The sequence below is a fragment of the Acinonyx jubatus genome, chromosome C1 (genome assembly GCF_027475565.1).
Source record: "Acinonyx jubatus isolate Ajub_Pintada_27869175 chromosome C1, VMU_Ajub_asm_v1.0, whole genome shotgun sequence".
Lineage (NCBI taxonomy): Eukaryota > Metazoa > Chordata > Mammalia > Carnivora > Felidae > Acinonyx > Acinonyx jubatus.
In genome coordinates, this window is record NC_069381.1 from 30,799,816 (window position 1) to 30,817,282 (window position 17,467).

Below are 17,467 nucleotides of genomic sequence, written 5' to 3' on the forward strand. Positions count from 1 at the left end.
AGGTGTTTTTAACCCACGCCTTCCTTGCTTTGTTCCAGTACACTCTTAGGCAAGATGCCACCCCGCCTTCACGTGGGGTGGCAGAGGCGACATCTTTAAACGCAAATCTCATCACTATCGCCCACTGTCTAACAGGCCTGCACTCGGAACACCCCAATATGGGCCCAAATCCCGCACTAAGAATGCCTAGTCTCGCTTTCCGCTCTCCCTTTCAGCCCTAAGGTGTCCCGGGTACGCCAAGCCTCAGTTTGATCTGCGCCAGGTCAGAAGCACGGTTTCCAGAGCCGGCGAAGTCGGCCCCTCTGCGGCTCTTTCCCGCTTCCTCACGGCGGGAGGGGCGGCCCCCTCTGCGTCAGCCCCAGCTCAGTCCCGACCACCAGTGGGCTTGCGCTGGCCGGGAAGGTCCCGCGCAGGTCGCAGCCCTGCCAGGGCAAGCCAGGCACCGAACGACGCCACCTCCCCCTCGGGGGAAAGCGACAGCTCTGCTGCGTTGCCGGGCCGAGGAGGGAGGCCGGAACCCTCGGCGAGAGGCCGGCGTGGGAGGGAGGGAGGGGGAAGAATGTTGATGCAACGCAGCTCCGAGCGATCTGACCGGGCGGCCGAACCGCAGCGGACGCAGGCCGGAACTCGGCGTGTGGACTTCGGCCCGCCTTGGGCCGGAAGTGGGGAAGGCGGGATTGTCCTTTTCCGGCAGAAAGTAGGGGGAAGCGGGGGCGTCGCCGTGGGGAAGAGTGTTGGTGTAACACTGCCGGCTGCGCCGAGGGGTAGGATGGAGGCGGGTGTCGGTGTAGGGGCGCTCGGAAGGGACGGATATCGCTGTGGCACTGCGGGGACGCTCTGAGGGGACTGGTGTCGGTGTGGCACCGGTGCACGCTGAAGGAGCTGGCGGAACCGGGTGGCCATGGGGATGTGGGCGTCGCTGGACGCGATGTGGGAGATGCCGGCCGAGAAGCGTATTTTCGGGGCCGTGCTGCTCTTCTCCTGGACAGTGTATCTTTGGGAGACCTTCCTAGCGCAGCGACAGGTGAGCCTAGACGGGGCCCACCTGACCCCGACACCTGACCTGCCCGGGCCAGCGTCGGTCTCGACCCGCAAGTCCCTGGATGATTGCTGCGGCTCCAGCATCAGCCTCGACCCTATGGGTCCCTACTAGGCCTCCTAAATTGGCCCTGTGACGGGCTTGGCCTTGAGGGTATTTGGTGCCTCTGGGAGGTTTTCCGCGACGTGATCCTGGGACCCAGGCCGGTTAGGGCCTGGTGAAAGGGAAGTCAGGGTTGACTTGAGTCGTGCCTGGCCCACAGCTTTCTTAGGATCCTCAGGCCCAGACTTACCTCCTTTACCTTTGGCAGAGACCCATGAGCCTTTAAAAGGAAGATGCAACATTTTTACCAATCACAACTTCCCGGTGATGCTCAACCATGGGATTAGGACACCATTTTCTGAAAATAAAGACTTAACAAATCCTTCTAAGGACCTGAACTTTTTTTCCCTTAAAAAACAAACAAACAAACAAACATGTATACAGTATGTTGTTTTGCCCAAAGAACAATATGTTCTTTTGTTTAAACAATTAGAGCTGTAAAATAGAAACTGAAAGTTACTTAATAACAGTTTCCTGGAGGTAATCATAATGAACGGCCTGCTGTTGGAGATGCGAACTTTTAAATGAGATAGATCTTAAGTTCGTCTGCTTTATTGTCTCTGATTGCTGATTTGTTTTATCTACATTCTTCTATGTTGTCATTGTGTCAACCTGATGGCTATGAGAACCTTTTTTTTAACTGCCAGAACTCTTTCTTGAGCATTACCTTCCTCTACAGTACACATTTCTTCTCTCGGGTTACTTTCTGCATGAATCTTTAAATTGGAATTTTTAGTTTTTCATCAGTGGCTGAGTTGTGTCTTGATCTCTTCTTTTAGCCCAGGATCTTTTTTTATTTACTTATTTTTTAGTCTTTTGAGTCTTCTTCTTTTTTTTTTTTTTTTTTTTTTGTCTTTTTAAAAAGTAATCTCTATGCCCAATGTGGGGCTCAAACTCATGACCCCAGGATCAAGAGTCACCAACTGAGTGCTCTACCAACTGAGCCAGCTGGGTGCACCTTAGTTCAGGATCTTTAAAGAGGTGTTAAGCTGTATAGCACTAAGTTCTCTGACATAGATATCTTTGGATAACTTTATTAGTACAGAATCTTGAGGTCCTAAAGAAGATCCTTTGGATAAGGTAAACACAGTATATAGTGTCTAAATTGAGGGGCTTATTGAACATCTATCTGTCTTACTTTAACGATAAGCCCAGTTACAGTAACTGCTTTTTGAGAATGTCTCCTTTACTCAATTATGCTTTAATTTTTTTAATGTTTTTTATTTATTTTTGAGAGAGCGACAGAGAATGACTGGGGGTGGGGCAGAGAGAGGCCCCAGGCTCTTAACTGTCAGCACAGAGCCTGATGTGGGGCTTGATCCCAAACTGTGAGATCATGATCTGAACCGAAGTCAGATACTTAACCGACTGAGCCATCCAGGCACCTCCTCAGTTGTGCTTTAATGTAATGCCTTTTATTGAGGGTTTGGTAAGGTGCCCAACAACATATAGGGAAGCCATGTGTCATAAAACCATTGTAGGAGATACTGTCCATTATATTGCTTAGTTTCTGTGCCCTGTATTATGTCCCGTGGTCTGAAATTTACCATTTCGAATTTGGCATAATGATAAAGTTTGTCTTTTATTTTTTTAATTTTAGAGATAAGAGTGTGTGAGCAGGGGGGAGGGGTAAAGGGGAGAGGTAGAGAACCTTAAGCAGGCTCCATGCTCAGTGCCGAGCTCCACCCTGGGCTCGATCCCACTACCCTGGAATCATGATCTGAGCCAAAATCTAGAGTTGGATGTTCAACTGACTGAGCCACCCAAGTGCCCCAAGTCTGTCTCTCTTGAAGACCTGATCTGTTTCCATTTGTCATTCCTCAGATTTCTCTGAATTTAGTTTCCAGGACCAAGTTTAGTAATTAGCTACAATATCTGTTAATACTTATGGCTAGCATGGCTTCCTTCTCCTTTCCATGAGTTTGTTTTCTATATTATATAGGATGTATGTTTTTCTTGGAGTGAGTGGTACATCACCCTTTGTACATCACCATTTGTGATGTACAGTTTTGGTTTACATGTGCACACTGAAGTGTGATGACAGCCCTGATTTTAATTTTCCCTTGTCAGCTAGCCTCCGAGTCTCTTGTTCTGCTTTTACTTTGCTGCGTCAGTTGTCTTCGCGGTCAATGCACTTGATCAAACGTAATATTTGTGTATATGTAAAGCAAATTCAGTAGGCTTAACTGACAGGTTAAGGCTGTAACCACTCAGTGTTTGATCATAAATGACTATTGTAATAAATAAGGCGTTGGCTTGACTGTCTCAAAGTGTTTTCTTCAAAATATTTCAGAGACGGATATATAAAACAACAACTCATGTACCACTGGAGTTAGGACAGATCATGGATTCAGAAACCTTTGAGAAATCCCGACTGTATCAGCTGGATAAAAGTACTTTCAGCTTCTGGTCAGGACTCTATTCAGAGATTGAAGGCACTGTGAGTAAATTACTTTCTGGAGAGACAACTTATCGAAATGTTTAGTACTCTGTAATGTTGGTTTTCATTTTGTATTCTTGTGACACAAAAGAGGGTACCATATCTACATATCCTAGAATGCTTTTTTAATGTTACCAGTAATAATGGGTGTGGAGCAAAAGAGGCTCATACATAATTGTTAGTGAGTTGAAAACTGTGGCATATGATAACTATCGTAGGTCAGGTGTGAAAAAGAACCTTCTATTATAAGATATTAAGGCAGGGCCTGACACAGGGCTCGAACCCACGAAACCATGAGATCGTGACCTGAGCCAAAATTCAAAAGTTGGATGTTAAACCAACTGAAGCACCCAGGCGCCCCTCTGAGATATTCAGCAGTCTTTACAGGCCTTCCTGCCTCCGTCTTAACTTTTCTACTGCCCTTCACACTGCAACCAAAGGAACGCTGAAGGATAATTCTGATCATGCTGTTCTCCTACATAAAACCTATCCCTGGCTCACTGTTTCCTTCTGGGTGCAGTCCAGATTTTTTGGCATGAGTTTTGGGGGTACTTTTGACCTGGCCGTTGCTTACTTCAGCTTCTTCTTTTTATTCGTTCCCCCAAATTCTTTCTCCTTTTTTGTCCAGCTTGGTTTCTTGTAACTTTGAGTTTTTTCACATGCTAGTATCTATCAGGGGTGCTCACCTCTACAAGTCCACTCTCTTGCTGGAGGCTGATTAATCCCCACTCTTCCATTAGGTTCCAGCTGAGACATCATCTCTTCTAAGAAACAGTTTGAGGGGCGCCTGGGTGGCTTAGTCAGTTAAGCCTCTGACTTCACTCATGTCATGATCTCACGTTTCATGAGTTTGAGCCCCAAATCAGGCTCTCTGCTATCAGCACGGAGCCCACTTTGGATCCTCTCTCTCTCTGCCCCTCCCCAGCTCACGTGTGTGCAACGTGCTCTCTCTCTCTCAAAAATAAACATTTAGAAAAATTATTTAAAAAAAGAAAAGAAACCATTTGAATCTTCCCCTGTCCCTCGAGACTGGTTAAGGCAGCATTCTTTCATTATTCCTGTCAGTACTTATCACATGGTGAGACTGATAGTTCTTTATTTATTTATTTTTTTAAAGTTTATTTCTTTATCTTGAGAGAGAGAGAGGAAGGGAGAGGATCCCAAGCAGGCCCCGCATCAGGAGCATGGAGCCTGACATGGGGCTTAAACTCACAAACTGTGAGATCATGACCTGAGCTGAAACCAAGAGTCAGATGCTCAACCAACTGAGCCACCCAGGCACTCCAGACTGATAATTCCTTAAAGAAAGGATACTTTAAGGTCTTGTAATCATTTGGCATCTAGTGACTGGCATAAAATAAGCATATAATCCATATTTCTTAAATGAAACAAGTGATGGGTCATTTTTACTTAGTAAAACAGACCCAGTCTTCCCCCCATGCTAAAAGAAGAGAGGCTGTATAGTGTAGAGCAGTGTTTCTCAGTCTTTTCTTCATGATCACCCCTGGCCCTGTATCTTTTTAGACATTTTTTTCTTTTATTAAAAAAAAATTTTTTTAAAGGTATCTATTTTTGAGAGAGAGAGAGAGCGAGAGAGAGAGAGAGAGAGAGAGAGAGAGAGCGCATGAGTGGGGGAGGGGCAGAGAGAGAGGGAGACACAGAATCGGAAGCAGGCTCCAGGCTCTCGGCTGTCAGCACAGAGCCCAACGTGGAGCTCGAACTCATGGGCCATGAGATCATGACCTGAGCCAAAGTTGGATGCTTCACCGACTGAGCCACCCAGGTGCCCCTAGACATTTTTCTCTTAATCACCCCTCCATGAAATTTTAATACCACAGATATACTGTATATCTGTTTCTGTACTGAATGTATGTATACCTGTGCTTTATAAACAAAATGAGTAAGGTTTCTTTTCATTCCCAAACACCAGTTGTTGGTTTTCCACCTCCAAGAACAATTGAAGGTACATGGTGCGGAGGTTAAGAACCCAGGTGGCTTGAGTCTGAATCTCAGTTCTACCATACCAGCTCTGGGGCCTCAAGCAAGCCACCACTTCTGTGCCTCAGTTTTCTCGTCTGTTAAAATTGTGTGGTGATATTTCCTCATTTGTAGTGTTGTTGAGAGGATTAAATGAGTTAATATGTGTGAGAAGATTCGAAAAGTTCCTGATCCATTATCAGTGCTCTGTAAGTGTTGGCCATTATTATTTTTATCATCATGATCGTGATTATCATCACTATTCCTCTAGACCTCTTTTAAATCTCCAGTACCACTAAGAGAAAGATTCCTAAATTGAAAATAAGTGAGGTCAGCTACCATAATTGTTTCTTCAGTTTAAGAGAAGAAACCAGCTGTTCAGAGCTTTGTTAAATGATGAAAACATTTCCAGCTGGTCACAAAATTTTCCTTGACAGTTACGGACTAGTGTGATTAGAACCAAATTATTACAAGTCTTTCCTATTTCCTCAGGATGATGTAAAGTAGCGAAAAGTTAAGGAGAAGAATTAAATCTTATCTGAAAAACAAAATTCATTTGGCTTTTAGGATATGTTGCAATTATTAGTAATTAGTCTTCTCAATGTTGATTTTTTAAATTATATTTTTTACAAGTCCAAGCCTGGTTTAGTTACAGAGATATTGAAGATTAGTATCGAAACTTGATGCTCTCCAACCAAGCCAGGCTTTATTGTGGTTTATATTTGGCTTTGATTAGTTTATCTGAAGCATTTCTTTTGTTAAGGTCCAACTGTGAAATCATCCTTCAGAGGGAGAGATGGAAGCAGAGGTGGTGAATTTAGACACCGTTCTCTTTCCTCACTGATGTTTGATTCTGTGAAGTTCTTTGGCTTACTCCTCACAGGGCCATTATAAAAAGACAGGCAAAACATTTTCAGTCTCTTTCGTTGTCACTAGTAAACAGTTCCAGGAAAGATGGGCAGTAGCTTGGTTGTTACAGTTGGTGAGCATGGGGGTGGTCTAGTTTGTTCCAGGAGATGACAGAGACAGGGAAAACACATATAGAAAGAGAGCTTTGTAATGTGCCTGTTTGATGTTTACAACAGTGCTTTGAGGTAGAAAGGGTAGGCATTGTTATTCCCTTTTTGTAGATGAGAAGGTGGAGGCTCAGAGAAATTAAATGGCTTGTCCATTTAACGGCCAAGTGACGATAATAAGTGGGAGAAGTGGGTTTCAAGCTCTGCTCTTCTGAGTCTTTAAAATTGCATTGAAGAAACCATTCTTAAAACTCTAGGGACCACATCATAAATGTGCTGAATTTATCCTTGGGGAATTAGCTCTATTTACCGTTTGATGGGAAGCATTTTGTGTTACTTTGAAATCCTGTTCTGTTTGAAGACAGGTTCATTAATTCCTATTTTGTGTTGATTAAAATCAATAAGTTTTTATATTTTGGTCACAAAGAACAAGTGCAAAGATTGATTGAAACTTTTTGTTGCCTCCTTTTTTCTATCCGAAGGAACATAAGCAGAGGCCTTGTGTGACCAATTACAGGTGCCACTGTTCACACAAATGTGACAGAGCACCCAGAGAGAAGGTGTCCAGCCTATCTGAGACAGACTTTCCTGGTGTCTCACAAATGTCAGTGAAGAGCCTGATCAGGAAGTGGAAGGGCTGGACAGTTGAGGAGGGCAGTGTAGCAACATTGAAATTGTTGCTTTTCCAATTTCTGTGGGTTTCTGAGTGAGCACCTTGGCCTTCTTGAGCCTCGTTTTTTTCCCCTCTTTGTGATGAGAAGCCGATACATATTCAACCATATCTCACATGGTTTGTGGCAAGGACTGAATGAGTGAGATAATGTCGATGAAGCCATTAGTATACTGCTCAATACATAGCAGTCACTTTGTCACTGGGTTTCTTTGGGCAAGTAACTTTAACCTCTGATTTTCAGGTGTCTCATCTATAATGTGGTAATGGCTATATGTCTTGCCTGCTTTGCAAGAGTCTAGTGGGATCTTATGTTTAAGAGTGATGGAGTTGTGGGGCGCCTGGGTGGCTCAGTCTGTTAAGCGTCCGACTTCGGCTCAGGTCATGATCTCATGGTCCGTGAGTTCAAGCCCGCATCAGGCTCTGTGCTGACAGCTCAGAGCCTGGAGCCTGTTTCCGATTCTGTGTCTCCCTCTCTCTCTGACCCTCCCCCGTTCATGCTCTGTCTCTCTCTGTTTCAAAAATAAATAAACGTTAAAATAATATTATAAAAAAAAAGTGCTGGAGTTTTTGTTGGGCTCATTAGTTCTTGTTATAAGACAACCCAGCAGCCTGCTCAGTGAGATTATCAGTAGAAGGAAACTTTACTGTTCACTGTGTTTTATATTTCATTTCCCAAAGTATACTAAACAAGGTTTGTGACAGCAGTTTCTAAAAGCATTCCAAGATGCATTTGAAGTTCATATTAAAACTACCCTTGATACGTACTTAAAAGCTGGACTTTTAATAATAGGTGTTTTAACGTTTCACCAGAAGGCTTATAAATCCTTAATTTTGCATTATTTATTAGGATTAAGAACAGGGTGAAAGAAGTGCTGTCTCAAGTCGATTAGTTCAACAGGCGGTGCATATACCAGACAGTGGTGCCAAAGCATATCTTTTGGGAAGACGGGGTTTACATCCAAGACTGGGTTAGGTGAGATAGCTGGACGAAGAGTTAAGGGAGCCTTTAAGACAACAATTTATTAAACCCAAGATTTTCAGACTTTGGTGACTGTGCCTGGAGACTGCCAGGCTCCACTTCCAGTTCCTGATTCAGTGGTTCTGGGGTGGAGCCTGAGTATTTGCATTTCTAACACATTCCCAGGTGATGCTGCTGCTGCTGCTGCTGTACAGAAACTATATTTGAGGTCCATGGTGTTAAACCAACCCAGCATACAGGGAAACATCTAAAAGATGGATGGCACCAAGTGTGGGTGAGATTGTAGGGAACAGGAGCCCTCCAGTACTGCCGATGAGGGTGTAATTTGGCGTAAACACTGCAGAGAACAAGCTGATCATAGTACCAAATACATTTACCAATCATTGTGGATGGATCTAAAAATATGTAGAGTGTAAAAAGCAAGTTGTAGAATAAGTACAATATGATGTTATTTACATAAAGTCTCAAAAAGCATATATAAATCACTATATTATTTATGGATACATATATAAAAATGGAAAGTAGATTGGAAGGCTTCCCATGAAATACACGATAGTGCCAAAACCTGTCAAAACCACAATGAACCGTGTGTGAACCAATGAGAATATTGTGCTTCTAACCAAGGAGTGTGATTGATCGTTGTGTTCCTGAGACTCCAGGGAAAGGAAAACTAAACCGATTCCTCTTTAGTTCCATAAACTTAGTATCTGTTGTGGCAGGTTGTGTTTTGTAAGCATGCATTCTTTTCAGATTTTAAGAGCAGCTTGCTCATTCGAATGTCATGGTGATTTGGTGAATATCTTTGTTCACTGTATCTGCCCAAGACAAAGGGTGGTGCTGAGAAGGGGGCCTCCTCCTATGAAACCCTGACTCCTACCTCAAGATTCACCTTTTCCTTACCTGGGGAAAGCACAGATATCCCATTCTGTCCCTCAGTTTGGTAAGTGGACCTAACTCTCCACTTACACTGATACTGATACTTTGTCCTGACGGATGGGGGCTGTTTCCTTTTAGGCGAAAGCCACTTAGGGAGCCACATAGCCTTGGTCAGATCCCATTTATGTGACTCATTAGCCGTGAGATTCTGGAAAAATTGCTTACCTTTTCTAAGTTTAGTCCCTGATCCATAAAACTTTTGTTGTGGTCTTTTGGCAAATTTATTTATTTATTTATTCATTCATTCATTCATTCATTTATTTTACAGCTTCACTTTATAGAGACATAATTCCCATACCATCCTAATTTATCCGTATAAAATGTACAGGCATAAATACTTTACCAGGCTAAACTTAGTATCTGAATTGGTTTGTATCCACGTAAATGCATATTTTAGCCTAAATAAGATAGGTCTCTTTTTTCTTCAGAGATAATTATTTTGTCCTTTTTTCTTTTCTTTTTTATGTTTTATTTATATTTTGAGAGAGTACGAGTGGGGGAGGGGCAGAAAGAGAGAGGGACAGAGGATCTGAAGCAGGTTCTGCACTGATAGGCTGACAACAGAGAATGCAGGGCTTGAAGTCACGGACCACAAGATCATGACCTGAGCCGAAGCGGGATGATCAACTGAACTACCCAGGCGCCCCCTGTCCCTTTTTCTTTATGAAATGTTCTCATCTGATAATTTCTAGTCTTCAAATTTAACCAAAGTATGTCTTGTTTTATAGCTTATTCTTCTTTTTGGAGGAATTCCTTATCTCTGGAGACTTTCTGGACGGTTCTGTGGCTATGCTGGCTTTGGACCAGAATATGAGGTATGTGATTCATTAGCATATATATTTTAGAGTCTTACTTTTTGCTTGGCTAGCTATACATGGAAGTTAATTTTTTGGCTCTGTCTTAGGCTTGCTTCTCCGTTTGTACAATCCTTGTCCACACATGCTATGTTAGGATAATGCTAGTTATTGTAGTACACTCCAGAATTTCAATAGCTTATCACAATACTTTATTTCTCAATCACAGAATAGCCTCGCGTGAGTATTTTTGGCCAACAGGTGACATTCTTCCACATGGGGAGCCAGGGACCCAGTCTCTTTTCATCTTATGGCTGTGCCGTCTCCTGAGTGCCCCAGAGTTCTCTGCGTCCAACAGGCAGGTGGAATGAGGGGGTGGAGAAAGTACATCCTCTTCTTAATTCCCTTGGCTCTGTAGTATCCTTTGCATTCACATCTTGCTGGTGAACCAGTCATTTAGTCTCAGATGTAAGGGAACGGGGGAATGTGCGCTCCAGTTAGGCAAGCTATTTCTCAGGGACAACCCCTTCCTTCCAGTGAAAGGGGAAACAAGAATTTCGTTGAACCCACTCAACAGACGCTCTGTACCATACGCAGTTAGCACATACTTCAAACAAGGACAGGGAATATATCTTTGAGAGTCTCCTTGGAGCTCCTTGAGTCGACTACCCATTCTTACAGAAGTTCCATTCCCTGGGCAAATCCCTAAGTCTGAGACTCCCTGACCTGTGGTGGATGCTAGGACACTGCCTCCTGACTTCTTGTTGGAAATTGCCAACTCTCTTTCCTCTTTCCTGATTGTTTATTTGAAATGATGGCTCTCTTCTACATGTATAGGTACCTTGGGTTTTAATTCAGCTCATCCTATGTTCCTTTTCTGTATACCTTTTTCTAAATCAGCCAAACTCTTTAATTTTTTTTTTTTTTTGACATTTATTCATCTTTGAGATGACAGAGAGAGACAGCATGAGCGGGGAAGGGGCAGAGAGAGGGAGACACAGAATCCGAAGCAGGCTCCAGGCTCTGAGCTGTCAACACAGAGCCCGACGCGGACTCAAACTCAGAAACTGTGAGATCATGACCTGAGCCGAAGTCGGACGCTCAACCGACTGAGCCACCCAGGCGCCCCTCAGCCAAACTCTTTAAAGACATGATCTAGTATAAGTTTCTCTGCCTTGTCCCAACCGGGCTTGCCATCTTGTCCTCTTCCACTTACAGGGTGCTCTTTTCTCTCTCCGTGCTTTTGTAAATCGCAAGGAATTCTTCCTTTCCTTGTCTCTCCTGTCCCTTTAGTTTACCTCTTCAGAGTGGCATCCTGAGTCTCCTCAGCCTTGTAAGCCTTGCAAGCCTTGCTTGAATTTACCAGCATATGTAGCTGTCTCTCATTTTTTGGTTCTTTTAACCATTTTGTCTATATGGCTTCAGGTGACTTTCACATAGTGCCTATGTAATAAAAGAAACATTGTTTTATTGCCTCCTCTGGCAAGTAAACTCTGAGATACAGATGTTGTTTCAGACTTTGTAACCCATAGAATCAAGCACATTGCTTGAAATCCTGTAAGTACTCAGCAACTACCTATTGATTTGTTCACTAATCATTCATTTGAAGAAGGAATTAATATTACACTATAAAAACCGCCGCTGTTTTCTTCTTGTGTTTAGATCACTCAGTCCTTGGTGTTTCTCCTGTTGGCTACGCTTTTCAGTGCATTGACTGGTTTGCCATGGAGTCTTTATAATACTTTTGTGATAGAAGAAAAGCATGGTTTCAATCAACAGGTAAACTAGAGAATGCAAATATTCTCTTTTATTTATTTTTTTATTAAAAATTGTTTTTAATGTTTATTTATTTTTGAGAGAGAGGGAGAGAGAGTGAGAGCAGGGGAGGGGAGGAGAGAAAGGGAGAGAAAGGGAGAGAAAGGGAAAGGAGAGAGAAAGGAGACACATGACCTGAGCCGAAGTTGGACGACCAACTGACTGAGCCACCCAGGCGCCCCTCAAATATTCTCCTGTAAATATAAAGACTTCTTTGTGCTTTTTTTCCCCTCTGTTGGTAATAATTGAAGCATAATTTGCTATTTTAGAGCATGAATTCAGTGAAGGAAAAGGAACTGCAGATCATAGGTTAAAGTCTTGCCATAAACTCTTCTAGTCTAGTATCCTTTTGCTAACATTTAAATGGGTTGATTTTGAACTGTAAAATGCCAGACATTTACTTGTTGTCTTAGACTACCTAGTGTCATATAATATAGACTCACTGCCTTTTAACTGTTAAAATTTCTTCAATAGGGATGCCTGGGTGGCTCAGTTGGTTAAGCATCCGACTTCGGCTCAGGTCATGATCTCATGGCTCGTGAGTTCGAGCCCCGTGTTGGGCTCTGTACTGACAGCTCAGAGCCTGGAGCCTGCTTCAGGTTCTGTGTCTCCCTCTCCCTGCCCCTCCCCGACTTGTGCTCTGTCTCACTCTCTCTTTCTCAGAAATAAATAAACATTAAAAAAAATTAAAAATAAAATTATGTATCCTTTATATTCACTTATTATTTACTTTAAAAGCAGTTTCTCATTTTCTTGTGATGATCTTTTCTTTTTTCAGACTTTGGGCTTCTTCATGAAAGATGCAGTCAAGAAATTTATCGTGACTCAGTGCATTTTATTGCCTGTGTCTTCACTTCTACTTTATATTATTAAAATTGGGGGAGACTATTTTTTTATATATGCCTGGCTGTTCACGTTAGTTGTTTCTCTGGTGAGTAAAATCTTTGTTTCATTTTCTTTTACAAAATTTTCTTGGCAAGATAACTATGATTTAATCTTCATTAGCATGTAAACAGTTCTTGAGAAGCAAATGAAATATAAATAAGTGGTCATCTAAATTTCCCCCTTGGTTTCTGCTTTTGGGTATAGAAATAGGAGAACTGACCCTGACCGTAGATTTTTTTCTCCTTATGCTGACTCGGATCCTAGAAGCTGGTTATTAGTTACCGTTAATAGTTGTCAGGCAGTTTTAGGTTGTGCATTTGTGAGTTGTCACCAGAATGGATGACTAGGTTTGATCATTCAGTCCCTCTTTACTGAGCTCCAGTGCCTAAACATCATGGATGTTTTGAAGGGAGACTAGATTTAAGAGGGATAAGAAAAAGAAACCCTGAACCTGCCTGATTTTTTTCTGCCCTCTTTCCCCTGCTTTTTCCCTCCTCCATTCGTGTTTTTTTATCCCTTCTTCTCTGTTCCCTTCCCCCTTGCTCCTCACTTCTCTTCTCCCTTTTCTCCCCTCCCCTCTCTTCCTTCTCCCTCCCTTCCCTCTCACCGCACATCTTCCCTTCCTCACATCTTTGCTTCTTCTCTCTACCATATTCTAAACCACTTCACAACGCATACACTACAACACAATGAAAACAGTCTGTTCACAGCTCCCAGAAAATAGCATCTATCAGCTCTTCAACTCCTGTGATGATGAGGTGTATTTTAGTCTGAATTGCCATGGTGCTCACTGCTTCACTTTCCCTGGTGGGATCGAGCTCCAAGAACAGGTGCTAGTTGGATTTGCACATATCTGTGTATGGCCAATGAAGTGAGAGGAAAGAGCAGACGGAATGTTCCAGAAATGCTTAAGGAAGTGCCATTTCAACCTCAGTGTACACTGTGGGTAATTAATTTTGTACACTACAGGTAATTAATTTTAGTAGACTACCCAAATAATAGCACACAATCAAGCTCTAGTAATTAATTTTTAGCAAAGAATGCAGGTCTCTCGTGATTACTCTGAAAGGCAGAATTCCAAGTTATGATGGGCTTATGAAGTAGCAGAAAGTCCCAAGATAGTTTTTGAGTGGACCATTTGACTTTTCAATTATTACCACATAGAGACTACTCACTTTGATTTAATTTAACAGATACTGAGCACTTATTATCTGGTAGTATTTGGGGTTGGGAATACCAGAACAAATGAAAAGATCCATGTTCTCAAGGCTAGATCATGTAGTTGTTTTAATATGATTGAATCTGTATAAATGGCAGTGTTTCTTTAAGAACGTATTCATAGGGCCGCCTAGGTGGCTTACCCCGGTGGGGCTCTGCTGACAGCTCGGAGCCTGCTTAGGATTCTCTGTCTCCCCTTCTCTCTTTGTCTCTCTCTCCATCCTCCTCTGTGCATTCTCTTTCTCTCTGTCTCTCTCTCTCAGAAATAAATAAACATTTAAAAAAATGATGGAAAGTCAGATTTCTAAAAAAAAAAAAAAAAGCATACTCATAGGTTGTTCTGACATTTATTTTTCAGGTGCTTGTCACAATCTATGCTGATTATATTGCCCCTTTATTTGACAAGTTCACACCTCTGCCTGAGGGAAAGCTTAAACAAGAAATTGAAGTAATGGCAAAGAGTATTGACTTTCCTTTGACTAAGGTGTATGTTGTTGAAGGTAAGGCTATCCGGGGGTAAGGAGGTTTTACTCAAGTGTTTTGATTTGTTAGGATTTTACAATTTGGCTTCTGAAGATTTCTAGGACTTGGTGGCAGAGTCCAGGGATAGAAACTGGTAGCCTGATACCAAGCCTGCTCTTACCTGCAGCTGTGTTGGGTTGGCTTTACTGTGTTGGTTTTAAGTTTTGGCCAAGGCCTTTTTCACTGCTAGTTGTATCATGTATATGACACTGGTTTAGATACTTCTGTTACCTTCCTGGCTCCCTCAGGGAATGGAGTTGGACTTTCACATAGTCCAGTTCCACTTAGCTCTAGTTGGGGGCTTATAAAATAAAACCAGCGATGCTGGCTTTGTCTCATCCAACAAAACTTCCAGTGTTCTGGAGGAGTCCAATTTCACTTGCACATACACCAGAAACTATAGTACCATTGGATACTTCAGATTAGTTGTTCTCTGCTTTTTTGATGATTGCTTTTGAGAGTTAAGCTATGTATTAGCTTACATAAGACTACTAAAGTCTCAAGCCCAAAAAGACGTAGAGTAAAACTGTTGTATGATACCATGACTTTCAGAATCTCTAATTAAAAGCCATGTAAATGTGTGAGGCACTGGTTCTGCCTCTGCCAGTGGGATCTTGGACGAATCCCTTCACGCCTCTCGGTTTCGCTTTTGCTTCTCTAAACCATAGTTTGGCAAACGTTTTCTGTAAAGGGCTAGTCAATAAATATTTGAGGCTTTGTGGGCCACATGGTCTCTGTTGCAGCTCTTGAACCCTGCCATTAATTAGTACAGACGCAGTCACAGATAATGCATAAGCAAATGAGCATGGCTATGTTCTAATAAAATTTTATTTATAAAACCAGGTGGGAAATTAAATTTGTCCTGCAAACCATACTTTGCCCATCACTCCTTTAAATAAAAAAAGGAAAAAAAAAAATCAGTGAGAAACAGCTGTACTGAATGAAGGACTAGAACCTGAGAAGTAACTGCAGGGCCAGGGAGAAGAGATGACTGCGATGGGAAAGAATGAATTAACAGCAACTAGAAGAGCATAGACATCTCAGACTTGTAGTGGCTTCTGAGGTTATACAGCCTGGCTGACTGCACAATTGGGACATTTCCATGGGGGAAATGGTAGAAGAGTGACAATTCACACTACTTCTTTAGCCTCTGGGATCACTACTCTTTTAGTGAATAGTAAACTGGAAGTGCAGTAATCAGTGCAGAAGCATGGTCTCTGAGGGGTTTTTACTGAAGGGGGCGGCCTGAGTTGCTTATCACTTAAGTTATAATCAGAGAATATGAAATGACAGCTAATGATATCAGAATAGAGGTAATTGATGTGTAAATACATACTGTCAGTGCCATATGGTTTTAGATGAAATAAGGATGGCTTTATGGAGAATTACAACATGAGCTGGGACTTTATGGAAAATAAGGATTTGGCCTTTTTTTTTTTTTTTTTCTCACTCCCTGGCCATCTTGTGGGGCCAGCCCACACCTAAGGCAGGAAGACGGTGGCTGCAAAGATGAAAAAGCCACTGGAGTTGATTAACTCAGGGCTGCAAATCAATATGAAAAGTGGAAAGTATGTGCTGGGATACAGGCAGACTCTGAAAATGGTCATCCTGGCCAACAACTGCCTAGCCTTGAGGAAATCTGAACTAGGGTATTATGCCATCCTGGCCAAAACTGGTGTCTGTCCCTACGGTGGCAATAGTATTGAATTGAGCATAGAACGTGGAAAATACTGTGGAGTATGCACACTGGCTGTCATTGATCCAGGTGATTCTGATATAATCAAAGCATTCCAGAACAGACCAATGAAAAGTAAATCATGCAACTTTTTTTTTAATATAACTGGCCAGAGCGTGTTTAAAAAAAAAAAAAAAGATTTGAGTAGGTGGAGGGTAGCATATGAGAGGTCAGGTTGTGATATCAATAGGCTTGGGTTTGAATCCTGTTTTGTTCTGTTTTTTATAGTTTATTTTTTAATTTACATCCAGGTCAGTTAGCATATAGTGAAACAATGATTTCAGGAGTAGATTCCTTAATGCCCCTTCCCCATTTAGCCCATCCCCCCTGAATCCTGTTTTTATCACAAATTACCTGTGTGACTTTGGCGACTTACCTTTGCTAAATGGAAGTTTACTGATCTGTAATGTATGTTTTTGTTCTTAATAATGATCACAGTCCTCAGAAATACTTTGAATGACTAAGTGTTGTTACTACTAATAACAATACACATTATGGATTTGTAAATTGACAGGGATATTGTAGTGAAAAGTCCACAACATTCTGTTCTCAGAAAGTACCAGATAGCAGGTGCTGGGCAGAGAATCTAGTGTGATGTGATGCAGGATGACTGAGTAGATACTTTAGATTGGGTCATCAGGCAGGACCTCTCTGAGCAGATGAGTGTTAGCTGACACCTGAAGGAAGGAGCCATCCATGCTGAGATTAGTAGGAAAACCTTCTAGAGCTTTGTGTCTTCAAGAAACAGAAGAAAGTCCAGTGTGACTCAGCACAGCAGAAGGGTGTTATGACATGAACAGTGTGAGATATACACAGGAGTCAGTCCACACAGGCCTTTGTAAATCACGGTAGGACCTTGGGTTTTATGTTAAGTTCGAGGGGGGGAAATCCATTAGAGGTTTTAGTGACATGGTCTGGTTTGTACTTTTTAAATATTGTGGGTTGCTGTGTGGAGAAAAGGTTGTAGTGGGAGGGCAAGAGTAGCAGCAGGACGAGCAGTTAGGAGACTGTGGTAGGGGTCAGCGAGGAGGTAGGGCAGCTTAGACTAGGACAGTAATTTCTAGAGTGAAGTGGATGCATTGGAGATGTGTTTCAGAGGTAGAGTTGATGGAATTTTTTCCGAGATTACCTGTGAAGGAATTGGGGAAAGGGAGACACTTAGGGTAATGACCTAGATTTTTGGCCTGAGCAGCTGAAAAATGATAGTTTACTGAGATGGGAAAACTGAGCAAAGAGCAGGTTTGTGGGGGATTAAGTTCTACTGGATTAAGTTCTACATTTTGAGGTATCTATTGAACACTGTATTAGAGTTCCTCAAGCAGTGATTAGCTCTGAG

General features: G+C 42.3%; 1 protein-coding gene and 1 pseudogene across 5 annotated transcripts in view; both read left to right on the top strand.

Annotated features, from left to right (window-relative positions):
- Window positions 1-693: 693 nt before the first annotated feature.
- ZMPSTE24 (zinc metallopeptidase STE24) overlaps window positions 694-17,467 on the top strand; it is a 40,642-nt gene continuing 23,868 nt past the window's right edge. The window contains exons 1-6 of one of the 5 annotated variants that reach the window (XM_027059551.2): window positions 698-1,024; window positions 3,435-3,581; window positions 9,891-9,977; window positions 11,619-11,735; window positions 12,550-12,702; window positions 14,233-14,374. In XM_027059551.2, the coding sequence (XP_026915352.1) occupies window positions 902-1,024; window positions 3,435-3,581; window positions 9,891-9,977; window positions 11,619-11,735; window positions 12,550-12,702; window positions 14,233-14,374 (769 nt within the window). In that variant the 5' untranslated portion in view covers window positions 698-901. Of the gene's footprint in view, window positions 1,025-3,434; window positions 3,582-9,890; window positions 9,978-11,618; window positions 11,736-12,549; window positions 12,703-14,232; window positions 14,375-17,467 lie in introns of all 5 variants that reach the window. The other 4 variants (XM_015086861.3, XM_027059550.2, XM_027059549.2 and 1 more) reach the window with 4 other exon arrangements.
- LOC113599411 (60S ribosomal protein L30-like) lies at window positions 14,381-16,349 on the top strand (annotated as a pseudogene).